Below are 19,061 nucleotides of genomic sequence, written 5' to 3' on the forward strand. Positions count from 1 at the left end.
AGGGAAGCCTGGTGTGCTGCAGTCCAGGGGATCTCAAAGCGTCAGACACCACTTAGCGACTGAACAGAACAGAACAAAAGAATGTGCAGATTCCTAAGCAGATGTCTTATGTTTGGAGCTACAGTGGTACCAAGAAGTCATCCCTGGCTTTGGGTGTCCCGGAATAGGTGAACAAGTGGTCCTGAGCTGTACTCAAGGCTCACCTGTGCAGGGTCAGTCCCTAAACCCCCTAGAAGTAGCACCGCAGTGGAGTGGGGTGGCCCCTCCTCCAAGCTGTCCTTTTGTGACCACTTCTCCCCTTTGGCCTCCTTTGATGTTCATTTTCATCTGAACAGGCAGGGACATTTAAGTTGTGATTTACTGTAACCACACCTTCTAAGGGGCCCCATCCAAGTGGTTGCACAAGAACAGTCATGGTTACTGCCCAAGTGGCTCTGCCCAGTGTGTGGAGGGAGTAAAGGAAAAGCCCTGAAGAGGGAGGCTGATGTGTGCAGATTAGAAGGTGGGTTACCCCAGAGTAGAGAAGGAAATAGAAGATTCTTTAATAAGGGGGCAGAGTTTCAGTAAACATAGTTATTAACTGTGGTATGCAGTAGGATATTTGCAAACAAGATCGCCCAGAGAAAAATCTAGGTCGAGTGGTCACCGTGGGCGTAATGCCAGGTACACCAGCCGTCTACGTTTAAGGGAAGTAAAATGACCAGGACAGTCTCGTCTGTTGGCTTGGCTTCCCCCAGCTTTCTTTCCTCTCAGCTTTCAAATGTCAATTCACACACTCCTCTCATGGGGAGCCTTCTCTGACCTCCCCCGCCAAACTAGGCTTGCTCCCCTTGGACCAAGCTACGTTTTCATAGCCGCTGCCCCTGTATACCTTCTCTGCAGAATCCAATCTCAGGTAGAAGGAACACTGGTCCGTGTGATGGCTCAGTGTCTGTCCCCCAGTCACACTCTGTGCTCAACAGAACAGAGCACTATTGCTGCATCTGATATAGAAGAACATTTCTTTCCCAAAAGGCTTTCTCTAAAAGTGGTGTCTTTGCAGGATTTTTTACAATGGTGAGTGGCATGAGGATTTTTCGAGATCCTGAAAACCTTTTGGTGGAAGCTGCCGGAAAGCAAGATCTTGAGACACCTGAAGCAGGTGTTCCTGGGGTTCAGCACTCTCCCATACTCCCCATGGCATGAGGGGCAACTCCCTACCCCTACCCCTTGAACCATGCCTCCAGGAATCACTTAGGGCAGTTATTCAATAAATATTTGAATGAAGGGGCAAGTATGAATGGGGGACCTGATGGCATCTCAAATAATTAACAAACTTCAAGATGGAAGTGAGGTGTGATCTAACTTGTTTTCCTGTAGTGGTCCTTGAAGAACTTCTCCATGGGAGAAAATACTTTGATGATTAGACAACTTTAATAAAGACTAGCTTGCCTAAAGTGTGATAGACTATCTGAGCAGGGGTCAGTGTCTAGTTACTAACAGTCTTCGAGCAGAGACTGGGCATACTTGGTGAGCTATTGTAAGTGATCATTCAAATACCAGATAAGGAGTTAGATTGCAAGTGAAAAGTGAAAGTTGCTCAGTCGTGTCTGACTCTTTGTGACTCCATGGGCTATACAGTCCATGGAATTCTCCAGGCCAAAATACTGGAGTAGGTAGCCTTTTCCTTCTCCAGGGGATCTGCCCAACCCAGGGATCGAACTCAAGTCTCCCACATTGCAGGCAGATTCTTTATTTACCAGCTGAGCCACAAGGGAAGCCCAAGAATACTGGAGTGGGTAGCCTATCCCTTCTCCAGGGGATCTTCCTGACCCAGGAGTCGAACCGGGATCTCCTGCATTGCAGGCAGATTCTTTACCAACTGAGCTATCCAAAAGCTCAAAGTACCTTTCCAGTATTGAAACACTGTTATCACGGGATTTTCGTCCAGCTAGCCCCTAATCACAAAGAAACTGCAGGAAGTTAGGGGTGATTACGCATTTTCTTCACTGTGTCTTTAGCGCTTATACAGGGCCTGACACATAGTAGCTGCTCAATAAATACCTGTTGAGTTAAATATATCAGTAAATATCAAATTCAGAATCTATTTCTAGCACAGAATAGATTCTAATTGTTTATTCCTTTGACCTCAATCAAGCAGCCAGTCAATCAAAAAAGGGCTGAAAATTGGGCAGTAAACCGCCTAGTGAAAAGCTGTGGTCAAACATGTGAACTAAGCATGTGAAATTGAACTGCTATCAGCTTTTCAGACCAGAGAGTCTGGGGTCAGTGTGAAACTGGATCAGCGGGGTCCTGGTAGGAAACTGGATTCACTCGGCTGGTTCAAATGAGAGGTTAATGAAGGGGCTGCTCCATGGACGGTGGTGTGGCCGTGGGAGCCAGCACGGAATGTGTGGCGCCCAGAGATCCCATCAACGGCAGGAAACCTGAGCCACTGTCCTCAGGGATAACCCACAGTGACTCCGATGGCTCAGGGAACAAGGAAGAGTTAGGAGAGCCCCATGAGAGCTGGAACCGTGGAGACCAGGGTGTCTTGGCTGCAGCCACTGCTAAACCCCAGATGCTTCATCAGCCAGGGCGTAGACAGAAAAGCGTCTCTTTCCTTCTCCTCCTGCTCATAATACTGGTGTCTACTGTCAGCCAAACCCAACTGGAAGCCAGCCAGCAGGGAGTAGGGCGGGTGGAAAAAAAATGGGAAAATGGGGGTGGGGGAGAGTCTGCCCACAGGGAATCACTTTCATATAAATTTTTATTTTATTTTTCAATTTTACTTTAAATTAAACCTATTCATTCATTTATTTATTTATTTAAATAAATACTTCTTTAAAGTAGAGTCTAGATCACAGTGGATAGTGAGGGAATTCCCCCCACCACCACCATTTCATCCCACCTCTTCTACAGCAGCTCATATAAATGTGCTGGCTTTTTCTCCTTTCTCTCTCTCTCTTTTTTTCTTTTTTCTTTCATCTAATACTGGTAAAGGACTTAAAATTTTTTATTCAGAATAAACCAAAGTAAATTTGGTGACACTTGTTTCTTGGCCTAATTAAGATTAACCCTGTAGCCTAACAGACAGGCCTATTTCCTTTCCTTTGTTCTATTAACATAAACAAGTTACTTCACGTACCTCTGTGGGAACTGGGAATTAGGCAAGTGTTTAGACGCATAAAAACTCTCAGCAAGTTTGGCACTCAGCTTGGATACCAAGTAATTAAATATAAGATGAAAGATGAGTCCAACGGCACTCGCTCTCTAAGATTGAAAGGGAAATATGAGTGCAGGCAGCCTCAATCAGCTTGATGTTGCTGTCAGTGTGAAGTTACTATCAGCTTTTCATATTACTTGAATGGCAGCTTGAAAACAGTGGGAGAGACCAGTTTAGGAAAATAGAGCAAATGTTATGGACACAGTTCTTGTTACATCTGAGCTGTTGCTTCATCATGCTCGTCACGCTTGTCATTGTTTATCTGATGCTTGTGCAGTCTTGCCAGACAGGAGCTTCCAGAAGGCAAAGCCACGTCCATTCACTGAGCTGAGTGTGGAACCTGGCATTAACTAGGTACCTGGTTAGCGAGGCTGAGTCAGTGGTGGCTGCTCTTAGTTAATGTAGAGAGAAGGTTTGAAGGGAGATGGTCAACAGGTCATTGCTATGTGTGCCGAAGTTCTGAAAGGCAAACGCCAGGACACACATCAACAAACGGGCGTTTTGAGACCATTGTAATACCATAACTAAGATGGCAGCCTCATTGCTTTCTTTGGTTTAAAACAAACAAATAAACAAATAAATAAAAACCTAGAGAGTAATAAGCCATCTCAACTCTGTTAACAGAGAGAAGTAAGTTCTGCCTTCCTGGAGTGGACTCTGTACTTGGCCTTTTACAAATTTCTGCCTGAATTAGGATTGTCCCTGAGAATTGGTTCAGGAGGCCAAAGAAATAGAAGCTCTAACCACTCCACTTCAGTTCTGGAAGTTAAATAGCCTTCCCCTGGACAAATCCGTTTGCTCTCGGATCATACACCTAGAGGTTCAGCTTTCAGCCACTGTGATGTTGAAGGTAGCCTCAAGATTAAAGAAGAAGACTGATGGTGGTGATTTTAAAGGGTGGCAGCTCCTGGGGCGCAGATTCAGAATGAGCTCAAAGATGATTCATAGCCACCGTGGGTGTCTTGTCCGTATCTCCTTGGCAAGCTTATGTCCTCGCCACTATTACTTTTGAGAAGTATCGCTCTGAACCCACTATCTTGGAGTCTGCAGGATGGGGGTGCAACTGGAGATGTCCAGCTGAGCCCTGCCCATCACTCCATCCTCTTGGAGCTGTCAGAGGAAGCCTGGCCAAGGGGGCTGCCTCTCTCTTCTCTGCCAGAATGTGAAATGGTTTTGCAAGCTCACATAAAGGTTATGAACCTCCATGGTTGTCACTCTGCAACTATAATAGAGTTTTGTTTTAATTATTATTTTGGAAAATACTGCTGCAGGATTTCAAAAGAGTCTCCAAGCCCCTTCTAGAAGTTCAAGTACATTTTTTGAAAGAGTATTTTCAAAAGTATAGATTGTGCTGAATGCCTTTCATTATGAATGGATTAGATGTGCGTTATCTCCCAGAGAAAAATGTGTCTGGAAACAGTCTGCATTCTTAGGGGGATAATTAGCTCATTGTGCTTAGCACAGCGAGTCCTCCCGTGGTGTCCTTAAAGATGGGACTGATTAGTATTGAAAGCAAAAGACCATTTGTAACATATTGCTTGCTTGATATCTAAAAATTGTTCAGTTCAGAAATAACCAAGCCTTGATTTCATCATCTCTGGACAGTAAAGACCAAAATATCCTAATAAAAGAACAGAGTGAAATACAGAGCTAATGATTATCACAGGGACAGAGAGAGCCCATGGAGGAACTCCTGAAACAACACGACTTTAGAGTCCCTGGGATGTGTGTCCTTCCAGGCCCCCTCGGTTGGTTTCCATGGCGAACTGGTATATGATGGAGAAGGTGAACTGCAACTTGATAGGCAAGGTAAGGGTGAGCCAGGACAAAGTGTTGTGAGTTTGTTGTTTGTTTGCTAAAGTTCTACCATTATGCCTCAGTAAGGACATTTTTGTGCAACAGAGGATGAGAAATTATATTTTCAGTTGTATAATTTGAGTACTGGTAACAATTGATTAGGCTTTTCAGGTGGAGCGAGTGGTAAAGAATCCACCTGCCAGTGCAGGAGATGCAGGTTCGATCCCTGGTCAGGAGGATCCCCTGGAGGAGGAAATGGCTAAACCACTCCAATATACTTGCCTGGAAAATTCCATGGACAGAGGAGCCTGGTGGGCTACAGTCTATGGGGTCACGAAGAGTCAGACATGACTGAGCACACATCTCTATCTGTAACTATTGATTATTTATAGTTAGATTCAATACTCCAGGATTAACAAAAAGTACTCCTTTCATTTAATATCCCCTTGACTTGAGGGCTTTCGTCTGCCTTAAACCTATGTCTTTTGCTGCGGGTAAACGCTTCTTAAATTTGTGAAGACAAAGTTGCTTATCATTAAAGTTATTTCACTGTTAAAATAGTCCTTGAAAAAGAAAAAACAGGTTAGCTCTTTTGTTTGTTTAACAGTTTGGTTTATATCACAGTAGCGAGGCAGTTTATAGCTGGTGACATTTTCTGGGTGGAGAGTAGCTTGAAATAGTGTGTATAGATATTTAATAAGCAAAGCCTGCAAGGTAGAAGGGTGTTAGTACATGATATCTCACTTTCATGAGGAAGGTCATCATCCTAAGGGACATCAGTGAGACACATGATACCTGTTGGCATGAAACTGACGTTAATGTTTAGCACATTTATTCTATGGCATGAGCCTAGAAAATGTAATTTCATGCCTTTTTCTTCCAAAGAAAAAAGTTCTAATAGACTAAAAATATATATTTATTTGGAGTAGGAAATGGCAGCCCACTCCAGTATTCTTGCCTGGAAAATTCCATGGACAGAGGAGCCTGCAAGCCTGACGGTCTGCGTCCATGAGGTCGCAGAGTTGGACATGACTGAGCACAAACACAGAGGTATATATTAAGGCTGTTTTGTCAGTGGCCTGAGCGTTAGTAAATGGTTGGTTTTACCATTTGTCTGGGGAAATGTCACAGTGGCGATATCATAAAATAAATAGGTCTCCTGGCATCCAGCTTTTAAACTGTTATGCTCAATATATAAAATATTAGTTGTGGTTTGAAATACTTCCTTATAACTTCTAGCACCTTTGTATCTGAAAATGTAAGATGATTGTTTAAACCTGCCTTACCCAGTATGGATGATATGAGGCAAAATCTTCCCTTGAATCTGAAGAATGTGTGCGTGTCTCTGCCCTTCCTTCTTTTTCCAGGCTGTTCTTTCATCCTTCATTGCTCAGCTTCTTGGAGCTGTTGCCTGGCTGCAAAGTCAGCAAAGCGTGTCCACTAGGTCAGACCCTATCGAGTCCCCAGAGCTGCGTGTTATCTGCACTTCCTTCCCGCAGTCTCCCAGCCCTGCCTCCCAACCCCCTTCCTGCCTCCTTCCTGAAAGACCTGCATGGATCCCAGAAGGAGGTTCAGGCTTGTGACGCCACTGTGGCACTGACTCAGTAACCCTTCCCAGGGAACATTAGAGTTTTAACAGACAACTTTTACCTGAAACCAAAAAGAATTTAAAAAAAATTTTTTTTTTTTAATATGGACGATTTTTACAGTTTTTGATGAATTTGTTACAATATTGTTTCCATTTTATGTTTTGGTTTCTTTTGGTTGCAACGTATATAGGATCTTAGCTCCCCGACCCAGGATTGAACCCACACTCCCTGCGTTGGAAGGTGAAGTCTTAACCACTGGACTGCCAGAGAGGTCCCAACCAAAAAGAACTGGTTTCTCTTAGTGGACTGGCAGACTGATTCTGGGAAAGGATGTTTTTAAGTAACAGGGCTTTCTGGTTCTCCTCCAGTTAGGCCACAAGACTGGCCTTTGCTTGGCTTGCTGGCTGGTGTGTGTCCTGCTGGCTGCAGGCATGCCCTGCTCTCCTACCCCTGGGTCTCCACTCCTGGCAAGGACACCGCGAATGGCTTCCGAGCTGCCCATAACCAGAGTTGCAAGGGAATTAATAAGAGCTGCATCCCAGTGAGAGTGTTTTTTCTACCTTGTTGTTCTTCAGTCACTAAGTTGTGTCCAACTCTTTGCAGTCCTGTGGACTGCAGCACACAAGGCTTCCCTGTCCTTCACCATCTCCCAGAGTTTGCTCAAACTCATATCAATTGAGTTGGTGATGCCATCCAACCATCTCATCCTCTGTCGCCCCCTTCTCCTCCTGCCCTCAATCTTCCCAGCATCAGGGTCTTTTTCCAATATTTCTTTGCAACAGGTGGCTAAAGTATTAGGACTTTAGCTTCAGCACCAGTCCTTCCAATGAATATTCAGGTTGATTTCCTTAAGGATTGACTAGTTTTTATCTCCTTGCTGTCCAAGGGATTCTCAAGAGTCTTCTCCACCACCACAGTTCTAGTATACTAGGATACTAGTATTTGTGCCTTTTACTTGTCTTGGGATTAATTTTGTTGCATGGACAAAAGTCTAGTGGCAAGACAATAGGGCAAGGACTTCGCCTGGTGGTCCAGTGGTTAAGAATCCATCTTCCAGTGTAAGGGACTAGGATTTGATCCCTGGTTAGGAAACTAAGATCCCACATGCTATATAGCATGGCCAAAAAGAAGAAGCCAAGAGCCTCTGCATATACCATCCCATCCCATCCCATGCCTGAGCGTAGATTTCTGTGTCTCCCACATGAATATCAAATCTACAGCATAGGAAGCTTCCTTTCTCTCTAAATTAATAATCCAGGGTAGGACAGAGATGATTAGAAAATAAACATAAGACCATGTGACTCTCTAAGTGTAATAAACAGTCATTTAACGGATGGAAAGAGCAGTGGACTGGAGTGGTTGTGGAAGGTGAGATGAGGCTCATAACATTTCAACTGACTCTTAATTAGGCAGAAAAAGAGAACTTGGACACAGGTAGGGTGGACATCATTTTGGAGGGCAACAGAGGTCACCGTGGAGGACAGACAGAGGGTTAAGAGAGTCCAAACAGCCCAGGGAGGGCCCTTCCTCTCAAACTGCTCTTTTAGCATCAGTGATTTCCATCAAACTGATAAATTTGGGGGGGAAGCGGATCATTCCAAGTTGTCTTCTGAACTGACTGATAAATTTCCATCAGAATGGCCCACTGAAGTAACCCTGTATATGTTCAGCTTTATTTGAGAGGAAACGGGCATTAAAACAAATTATCCTATTATGTTGTTAGTTTAAAATCACTTAATAGGTATGATAAAAATAGCTATATTAAAGATGATCAGCTAATGTTATTTTTCATAACCACAAATGAATGCTTTAAATGGAACTTCTATTTAAAGGATTTTGATGCTCTGAAGTAGTTTAGTTTTAGGTATCTATACATGGGCGTAATCCAAACCTTGAGTTTTAGCTCCACGGTGCAGTGGTATCAGTTTTCAAGAACATTTTTGTACTTCTGAAGACCTTCATCTAAAGAACTCAATATCTTTCTCAAATATGAACTTTTGAATCTTGATATAAAAATAGATGTAGCATTTTGAGAAAGATGGGTAGCCTTAGGGAAATGGAAACCCAAAATAATTAGAAGTTCTTTCCTACTGAAGTGTGCGAGTTAGATCCTTCTGTCTCTTCACTACTTAGTATTTATGAATATAAAATCACAGAACTGAACTGTTTGTCTAAGAAATGCCTGTAAGTTTACATTTTAGCTATTTGTCTTCAGATAGATTTCTCAGTACTGTTTTTAAAATACTCAAGCTTAAATGTATTCTTGTGTAACCTTGCTTACTTGACACTGTATTCATTCTCTCCTTAAGAGAAACTAAGGATTCAAACTTCTGCCAACCGTGTGTTATTCTCTGCCCCACCCCCACCACGAAACTTCACTTTAAAACTTATGGGAGATATGTGTCCACTTCCTTTGAAACAGACTTAAAAGTTGGGGGATGCACTTGAAAATAGCAGAGCTCCGAGGTCTTGATGCTTTTGTGGAGTTTAATGAGAACGGTGGCTGGAGCCAGGAAGGTAGAGCCTGAGCAGCTGTAGGCGAGTGTGGGTTGTATTTGATGTTCACAAAAGAATGTCAGTGGCAGGGTGTTGCTCAGCGAAGTGTGCATTTTCAAGTTACCCACAGTGGTGTCTATTGTCCTGTTTCTCAATTGAATGATGTCATGTTTCATTTAAGGCTCTTAGTGATGCTGAAGTCTGTGGTCTGCACACCAGGGGGAAAAAGGCAGGGAGAAAGTTGCCAATCAGGTTTTTGTAAAGCCTTTGTGTGTTGGGTTTTGAGAGATAAAAGCTGACTCATGCAATATTTCTGCGGAAGGAGCTGCACAGACTAGTAAAGGCTTCTGGTTTTACCTGACTGAGCTCCCAGTGAGGTCAGTGCATCAGCTGAAGTCAGACGATGTGGCTCCGCCTGGGCAGAGCCCAGGTAGGTGCAAACGTGGATGTGTCTGGGGAACCGATGCTCGACACCCTTGGTCCTTCCTGCTGGAGCAGCCGAGCCCAACCGCCTCGGTGAGAAACTGTCGTGGAGATTTTCTCCACCACACTGCGCAGGACCAACTGCTCGCTTGAACATATTACAAGTGTTCTGTTATTACTGCTATGGACTGAAAAGAGTTCTCCAATAATAAGAATTAATCTAGAAGGTGATTTTTTTTTTCCTCCCTCCGAACTGCAGTCTGCCTTCAAAGGTTTTTGTCTTGTTTTGGTTTGAATTTGATCTCCCCTTAAAGTTAGGTTGAAATAATCGAAAGAGCTTGATGTTGGTGACTCTGGGGAGAAAAGTAAAACCTAAGTGTTTCGTGCAGTGACTGCTGAGTATTTTCATGTGCTTTCTTTATGAGGTTCACGCAGGTTAAGCTGGGGAACAAAATAATGTTTGCAAGCTTTATACTTAGCAACTGTCGTGATGGAATCTAGTCTGAGTCTAGTGGTCACCAAAGTTGACGGAGTAAATGCAGTTTCCATGTTGAGTGCTTATTGGTAAGACATTCTTTTGTTAGGAGGAATAATTGGAGAGAAAAAGGCATGGATTGTAGTCAATGCTTTTGCACAGTTGAGTCTGACTTTTATTTTGTTTTTTTTTATTTTAATTTAGTGATACTAATATATTTGAGAGAAGATGTATATATTTGGCATTCCTTTTCATTAATCATATGAATGTAGAAATTAATTCTTTTAATTGAAAATACTTAAATATTTGTTACACTGATGTTGTGATTTTTAGTTTCTTTAAATAACTTTTGCAGATTATAAAAGTGGTACACATTGAGGAAAAGTAGTATTAGGAGGTAAATATCAGAGGAAAAACCATCCATTCTCCTACTTTATAAAACCAAGGTCAATATTGTATTCTGCATCTTTTGAATCATTTTTCTAATGTGGATAATAAATAAGTGGCATTTTTAATTCAAATTTAGGATCACTTTCTACTTATGTTTTATAAACCACCCATTTTACTCAACTGTCTAGTATGACCATTTTCTGCCCTTAAGGATTTGAAAGGGCATGACATTCAATAGTTTTATATGGTACTTTCTAGATGGATTTATTTACTCAGATCTCTATTGTTAGACGCTTTGAATTCTCTTCCTCCTCTTTTTTCCTCTGAGAACATGTTTAGTGTGCTTTATGGATGGTTTATTTTCTCAGAGTGCTATTGTTAGTTACTTGGGTTTCTCCTTCTCCTTCCTCCTCCTTTTTCTTTAAGAAATGTTATTTAACCTAATCCTGCCTCTCAAGTGAGCAGAGATGTTTTGGAAACTGAGCATGCTCAGTGCAGAGGGAACCTGTGCAAACAGCTATCATTGTTGCTTTACTGCCTTGAGACTGATATTTCCACAGAAACAAAAAAGAAGCCAGAGCATAGATTGTGATTTAGTCTAAGTGAAAAAAATAGACGTTTTTTAGCCTTTAACCAAGTCAGTGATATATATATTTCATTATTGAAGACCTGGCATTAGTAGAATGTAGAAGAAAATTGCTATTTTGTGGTTGCTGCTTGTCCTGTGATTCCAGCTAGGAATGGACCATGCAGGTGTGGTATCCATGCAACTTGGTGTTTATTTCAGGGCTGGGACTGCATCCCTGCAGTCGGATGGGACCTGGGGAAGTCAGCTAGTCCAGCCGCCCCATTAACAAGTGAGGAAACCACAGACTCAAAGGCTGCAATACAGTGACTTCTCTGGCGGTCCAGTGGTTATGATTCCATGCTTCCACTGCAGGGGTGAGGATTCAATCCCTGGTCAGGGAACTAAGATTCCAATGCCAAGCAGCAGTACAGCCAAAAAAAAAAAAATTGCAATACAAACCTCCATGGTACAGAGCCAGGGCACAAATGCAAATCCTCTATAGGAGAGACGCCTATAACTTGATTTTTGGCTGGTCCACTGAGCTCTTTCTGTACATGCAGTTGGGCATGTATTCATTCATTCCTACACACACACACACACACACACACACACACACTATTGGCACATTTGTATTGTGCACTTTATACAAGTAGCTTACATTTAGTGCATCATTTCCTGATCTCTAAGCTCTTTTTCTGCCCTACTCTGTGAATCTATGCTATGTGTGCGATACTTAGCAGCTCAATCGTCTGACTCTTTGTAACCCCATGACTGTAGCCTGCCAGGCTCCTCTGTCCATGGGGATTCTCCAGGCAAGAATATTGGAGTGGGTTGCCATGCCCTCCTCTAGGGGATCTTTCCAACCCAGGGATCAAACCCAGGTCTCCCACATTGCAGGCAGATTCTTTACTGTCTGAACCAAGTATCAGAACTAACGGGCCAGAAATAAGAAACCATAGTCTCTGATTCACAGTTCAACTTTGAGCATGATGTAACCTAACCTATCTTTGTTTCCCATCCATAAAATGTTCCAAAAGTAATGACACATGTGAATGAACTGTGAGGCTTTGTGTGTAGGGTCAAGGGGAGGGACATGTGTGTTTTGTTTTGTTTTTAAAGGATAATTGTCATAGAGTTAAAGACCTGGCATATATGGTAAGGCTGATCTGTTATAATAGAGGCTGTTCGGGTTATCTCTTGCTGCATTACAAATCACCCCAGAGCCTAGCGGTTTGGAACAACAACAATCATTTCTAATCTTTCAAGGTTTATGTGAGTCAGGAGTTCAGGAGAGGCTCTGCCAGGTGGTTCTGGCTCAGGGTCTCCTGATATTGCAGCCAGATATGACAGGGCTGGGGTCATCTCTAAGGCTGTTCTTTCATACCGTCTGGTGCCTGGGCCAGAAACACCCAGTCTCTAGGGGCCAGATCAGCCAGGGTCCCTTCAGCTTCTCTCTGCATATCCATGTGGTCTCATTCCATGATTTCTCCAGCACGTCAGCTTCAGGATAACCAGACTTTTTTTATATGGTGGCTCAGGGCATATCCAGACGCTCTTATTGCAAGGCCCTTCTGTCTTCATGCTCTGCCATACTCTAGGGCTTTGGGGTCATGTTCATGGCTTGGGCAGGGTCCCCTGCCACATCTGGGTCCCAGTGGGAAGGGGAAGGATGTGGAGGAATAATGTCTGATGCTGGAAAAATGGACCACCAGAGGGGCATGTGTCTTTTCCACTGGTGAGAACGTGACCACAAGACCACATCTAATGGCAGGGAGTCTGGAAAGTGTGCTCAGCAGAAACTTTGTTCACTAAGGAAGAAGGGGAGTGGGTTTTTGTGGACAACTGCCAGTCCCCCTGAAAGTGACAACGACATTTTAACCCTGCTTTAACCCTGTTGTCATCACCATCACCTCCCACACTAATTGATCTTCCAAAGCAGATAATAAAGATGAAAAAAAAAAAGCCTTAAGGTCCCCTAGGTCCTCTTTTTTTTTTAACTTTATGTTTTCTATTGGGGTAAGGCAAAATGGTTGTCTGAGGAGGACTTACAAATAGCTGAGAAAAGAAGAGAAGCGAAAGGCAAAGGAGAAAAGGAAAGATATACCCATTTGAATGCACAGAACAGCAAGGAGAAATAAGAAAGCATTCCTCAGTGACCAACGTAAAGAAATAGAGGAAAACAATAGAATGGGAAAAACTAGTGATCTCGTCAAGAAAATTAGAGATACCAAGGGAATATTCCATGCAAAGATGGGCACAATAAAGGACAGAAATGGTATGGACCTAACAGAAGGAGACGATATTAAGAAGAGGAGGCAAGAATACACAAAATAACTATACAAAAAAGATCTTCACGACCCATATAACCACGATGGTGTGATCACTACCTAGAGCCAGACATCCTGGAATGGGAAGTCAAGTGGGCCTTAGGGGAATCACTACGAACAAAGCTAGTGGAGATGATGGAATTCCAGTTGAGCTATTTCAAATCCTAAAAGATGATGCTGTTAAAGTGTTGCACTCAATATGCTAGCAAATTTGGAAAACTCAGCAGTGGCCACAGGACTGGAAAAGGTCAGTTTTCATTCCAATCCCAAAGAAAGGCAATGCCAAAGAATGTTCAAACTACCGAACAATTGCATTCATCTCACACGCTAGCAAAGTAGTGCTCAAAATTCTTCAAGCCAGGCTTTAACAGTACATGAACCATAAACTTCTAGATGTTCAAGCTGGATTTATCCCATCAGAGGAACCAGAGATCAGATTGCCAACATCTGCTGGATCATCAAAAAAGCAAGAGAGTTCCAGAAAGACATCTGCTGCTGCTGCTGCTAAGTCGCTTCAGTCGTGTCCAACTCTGTGCTACTTCTGCTTTATTGAATACGCCAAAGCATTTGACTGTGTGGATCACAACAAACTGTGGAAAATTCTTCAAGACCACCCTACCTCCCTCCTGAGAAATCTGTATGCAGGTCAAGAAGCAACAGTTAGAGCTGGATATGGAAAAACAGACTGGTTCCAAATCAGGAAAGAAGTACGTAGAGGCTGTATATTGTTACCCTGCTTATTTAGCTTACATGCAGAGTATATCACGCGAAATGTCAGGCTGGGAATCAAGATTGCTGGGAGAAATATCAATAACCTCAGATATGCAGATGACACCACCCTTATGGCAGAAAACGAAGAAGAACTAAAGAGTCTTGATGAAAGTGAAAGAAGAGAGTGAAAAAGCTGGCTTAAAACTCAGCATTCAGAAAAGTAAGATCATGGCATCCGGTCCCATCACTTCACGGCAAATAGATGGGGAAATGATGCAAACAGTGACAGACTTTATTTTCTTGGGCTCCAAAATCACTGCAAATGGTGACTTCTGCCGAGAAACCTAGACAGCATATTAAAAAGCAGAGACATTACCTTGCCAACAAAGGTCTGTCTAGTCAAAGTGATGGTTTTCCAATAGTCATGTATGGATGTGAGAGTTGGACTATAAAGAAAGCTAAAGTGAAGTGAAATCGCTCAGTCGTGTCCGACTCTTTGTGACCCCATGGACTGTAGCCTGCTGGGCTCCTCTGTCGATGGGATTTTCCGGGCAAAGGTACTGGAGTGGGTTGCCATTTCCTTCTCCAGAGGATCTTCCTGACCCTGGGATCAAACCCAGATCTACCTGCATTGAAGGCAGATGACTTACCCTCTGAGCCAAAGAAAGCTAAGTGCCAAAGAATTGATGCTTTTGAACTATGGTGTTGGAGAAGACTCTTGAGAGTCCCTTGGACTGCAATGAGATCCAACCAGTCCATTCTGAAGGAAATCAGTCCAGAATATTCATTGGAAGGACTGGTGCTGAAGCTGAAACTCCAATACTTTGGCCACCGGATGCAAAGAACTGACTCATTAGAAAAGACCCTGAAGCTGGGAAAGATTATGACAGAGGATGAGATGGTTGGATGGCAACACTGGCTCAATGCACTTGAGTTTGAGCAAGCTCCGGGAGTTGGTAATGGACAGGGAGGCCTGGCGTGCTGCCGTCCATGGCAGCAAAGAGTTGGACACGACTGGGCAACTGAACTGAGCTGAACTGATAGCCAGTTAACAAAGTTGTGACAGTTTCAGGTGGACAACAAAGGGGCTCAGCCTTACATATACATGTATCCATTCTTCCTCAAACTCCTCTCCCATCCAGGCTGCCATATGACATTGAGCTATACTGCATGGCCTTGTTGGTTATCCATTTTAAATATAGCAGTGTGTATCTGTTCAGCCAAAGCTCCCTAACTATCCCTTCTCCTCATTCTCCCTTAGGCCCTCATTTAACCAAACTGACATACCTGTGCCCTCAAATGTAGAAATTCTGGAGTCACCACTTAGCTAAGGCAATTTAGCCAATGTACTAGCTGCGTTAATTAAGAGTATCTATTACAACTCAATTCTTGCCTAACTGCAGGAGCCACTGTACTTCTCAGTTTTCGCTGACTAACACAGGAATCAATTAGTAAGTGATCTGAATATTTAGTAGCAGACTTTATAGTTCAAAGAATTTTTTGATCCTCTTTCAACCCCTCACCTCTTGTTTGAACAAGAACATTTTTGCAAAGCACCCCTTCCTATCCTTGACTTTCTTATCCAAACTTTGCTTTACTGACTCTTCAGCAGTAATAAGATCTTTTTTAATTATTTATTTTAGAAAACGTTTAAACTTACAGAAAATTTGCTAAGCTAGTTTGGAGTTTCTATACACCCTTCAACCAGCTTCCCCCAGTCCTCACATCTTGCATTACCAGAGTACATTGGTCAAAACAGAAATTAACATGGTAAGAAGATTTTTTTTTTTTTTTACCTCTTTATTACCAGACAGCTACAAATAAGAATGAAAACCATGTTCCCTGGATTGAACACTCAGAGCAGCAAAGAACAGGTTTAGTTGTAGTCCTGGATCTGCTATTATTAATAATACAGAATCATGTTATTTTAGAAAACCAAGAAGTAGAAATTCACATTGAGATCCAGTGGCTTTTATCTATTGAGCCCTCCACTATTATCTCAGAGATGGGTAAAGGAGGATTCCTCAAATACTTGGTACTATCTTTGAAACATATAAATGAGTACCTTTTATAACTTTGACTCTTAAAAATGTGTGTGTGTTTTGAATCATGAAATCAGTTTACAACTTTAGGCTCTACTGAAGACTCACTGGGTATTAAATGAATTTTTCTGGTTGATAGAGTAATTTCCTGCTTTATTCCCTCTGTTTCCTCCTCTTCACAGACGGTATCATAAGGAACATAATTTTATCATTGATCCTGAGCACTACACATCCTCTCGATGTCCATGACTGTCCTGCCAAGGAACTCCAATTAAGTATTTAAAGTCTAGAATAGCCATGAGCAGAATTTGAAAACCCTGATCACCCCTCCTCCCTCGCTGCGCATATAGCCCTCCCTTGCCTTGTAAAGCTCTCCTGGGGTCTGGTGACAGGGCGTGGTCGGTTATGACCCCATGGGTTCCCCATGTAGCATGAAAATATGGTCAGAGAAGCCTGGACTTTTCCTGCCAATGAAAGTTCTGCTTCCCCCTTAAATCAGCCTCAGAGGCAAGTTAGAGCCAAGAAGTACTACTTTTGATTCTGGCAGTGACATTCCAAAGGAGGGCAATTAAAATAATGGAGGTTTGAGGAGCAAACAAAGAAAGGCCAAGGAATTTGAGCTCTTTCTGCTAAAAAAAAATTAGAGATTTGCCATGAAGCAAAACATATGGGAGCCGGACAGCCATATTGTTCATTTTATTGAGGATGGCACAAGAAGGAATATTTTTATGTTGATGGCTTTAGACTACAGTACTGCTGGTTGTAAGCGTCAAGCCCCACCCCCACCCCTGCCCCCACCTCCATCTCCAGGTTTACCAAGGGTCAGATGAACCAAGGCCCTCGAGCTGGGAAAATCAGCTTATTTAGGGTTTTCATGGTCAAAAGAGCCACTGACATAGGCCATTAGCAACAACTGGCAAGTTCTCCTAAGTTGCTATTTTATTAGCCCTGCGTTTGAGATTTGGTAAGAAAAACAGGTTTTGAGAAGGAAAGCAAAGCAAAGCAACAAATTACCCAAGTGTTAACATAGGTGCTAACATCTTTCATGCACAGCAGAGGATAAAGCTTTCTTGCTCTTCAGTTTTCTCTTTGGGTGTTTCAGTTTATCATGGGAAACCAGCCACCCCAATATCTAGTACACAGCACTTGTCTCCAAATGCTGTTGCTGCGAACTCATAACAATATTGTCTATTAACGAACAGAGTAAAAAAAGATAAACTGCAAACTGTACATACCTTTTCATTCACTATTATTGGGACAAAGATTGATACGGAAGTTAAGTTTAAATATTTAATATATATAATATTTAAAATAGTGTTAGTTGCTCAGTCATGTCCCATTCTTTGCAACCCCATGGACTGTAGCCTGCCAGGCTCCTCTGTCCGTGGAATTCTCCAGGCAGGAATACTGGAGTGGGTTGCCATTCCTTTCTCCAGGGGATCTTTCCGACCCAAGGATGGAATCCAGGTCTCCTACATTGCAGGCAGATTCTTCATTGTCTGGAAGTGAGCGTGTATTTCACACTTGTAGCACATCTCAGTTTGGATGAGCTGCAATTCAAGCACTCAATAGTCACATGTGGCTACTGGCTACTATGTTGAACAATGTAGCTCTGGAGATAAATATTAATAATTGATTAATTGTATTAGGAAGAATAAGCCAGAGAGGGTGGAAATCTGAAATTATTTTGAAGGCAGTGAGAGCAAGACTAGACAATTTTTATGAAGAACATTTCCTTATGTGAGAAAACTATAATTATCTTCTAAGCAGTGAATCAGCATAAACATTGTTATCCACCTGCAGTCTCCTATTATATGCCATTAAATGACCTAGCTTTAAAGGTTTCACTTCTGTCATTAGTAATTTTGGAAGGTATTTAATTTGGGGCCGTAAGTTTGGCTAAATACTAGCACTCCAAATACCTCATATATTCTATTTTACAAAATGTCTGGTTGGCAGTCTGAATAGGCTGATTCAGTGTCCTAGAGAACGTGGCCTGGTATTGAAACAAATGAAGTCTTCCTTGCTAGGGTCCAGTTCATGTTGCCATGTAAGATTCATCCATGAAGTGAACCCTGTTGACTTGAGTTTCTTGTCCCACTTTCTCCTGCCTTTGAAAGTATGAAAGACACTAGCAGCCCTAGTAGGCCCAAAGTGGATTCTCAGTCCCAATACTGGCTGGCTAACTTCCAGTGGAAGTAAGTAAAACAAAACATGAGTCTCTCTGTTGTGTTCATTTATCACCATCCTGATAATGAATATTTCCCAAGAGTTATGTAACTATCAAATATGGTTTTCTCAAATGAGACTATGACTTAGGACCAAACAGAAGTTGGGGAGGAAGGTGGATACTACTCTATCTGAAAATCAGAGCATCTGGAAAGGGAGGATGAGATGGCTGGACGGCATCACTGATGCAATGAACATGAACCTGGGCAAACTCCAGGAGATGGTGAGGGGCAGGAAGGCCTGGCATGCTGCAGTCCATGGGGTTGCAAAGAGTCAAACAGGACTGGGCAACTGAACAACGACAACAACACGGTCTCATTGGCCTTTTGGGACCTTAAAGAATCCTTATGTACTTCCCAAGTCAGCACCCATTCCAGAAAGGGACATCAACCTTATGGTTTTGATAGATGCCAGTGTATGTCTGCTCCTAATCTTAACTACCCAGGACTTTCTTTTTTTAAAAAAAAAGTTATTTGTTTATTCATGGCTGTGCTGGTCTTTATTGCTGTGCACAGGATTTTCGCTAGTTGCACAGAACTGGAACTACTCTCTAGTCGCCACGCTTGGGCTTCTCATTGCAACGACTTCTCTTGAGCACAGGCTCTAGGGTGTGCAGGCTTCAATAGCTGTGGCTTGTGGGCTTAGCTGCCCAGCGGCATGTGGGATCTTCCCAGACCAGGAATCAAACCTGTGTCCCCTGCATTGGCAGGTGGATTCTTAAGCACTGACCCACCAGGAAAGCCCTGCCCAGGACTTTCTTAACACCAGTCCCAAACATGAGTAAGCATCCTTTGCTGCAAACACCCCTA

The 19,061-nt window shown here is 42.7% G+C and overlaps 1 protein-coding gene across 3 annotated transcripts in view; it reads left to right on the forward strand.

Annotated features, from left to right (window-relative positions):
- Window positions 1-19,061, forward strand: part of PLEKHG1 (pleckstrin homology and RhoGEF domain containing G1) — a 254,209-nt gene that overhangs the window by 125,489 nt on the left and 109,659 nt on the right. The window contains exon 1 of one of the 3 annotated variants that reach the window (XM_042253623.1): window positions 9,459-9,603. The exons of the other annotated variants lie outside the window; for them this stretch is intronic. Coding sequence (XP_042109557.1) covers window positions 9,534-9,603 — 70 coding nt within the window. The 5' untranslated portion in view covers window positions 9,459-9,533. Of the gene's footprint in view, window positions 1-9,458; window positions 9,604-19,061 lie in introns of those variants that run through there. 3 annotated transcript variants of the gene reach the window in all.

The sequence above is a fragment of the Ovis aries genome, chromosome 8 (assembly GCF_016772045.2).
Source record: "Ovis aries strain OAR_USU_Benz2616 breed Rambouillet chromosome 8, ARS-UI_Ramb_v3.0, whole genome shotgun sequence".
Lineage (NCBI taxonomy): Eukaryota > Metazoa > Chordata > Mammalia > Artiodactyla > Bovidae > Ovis > Ovis aries.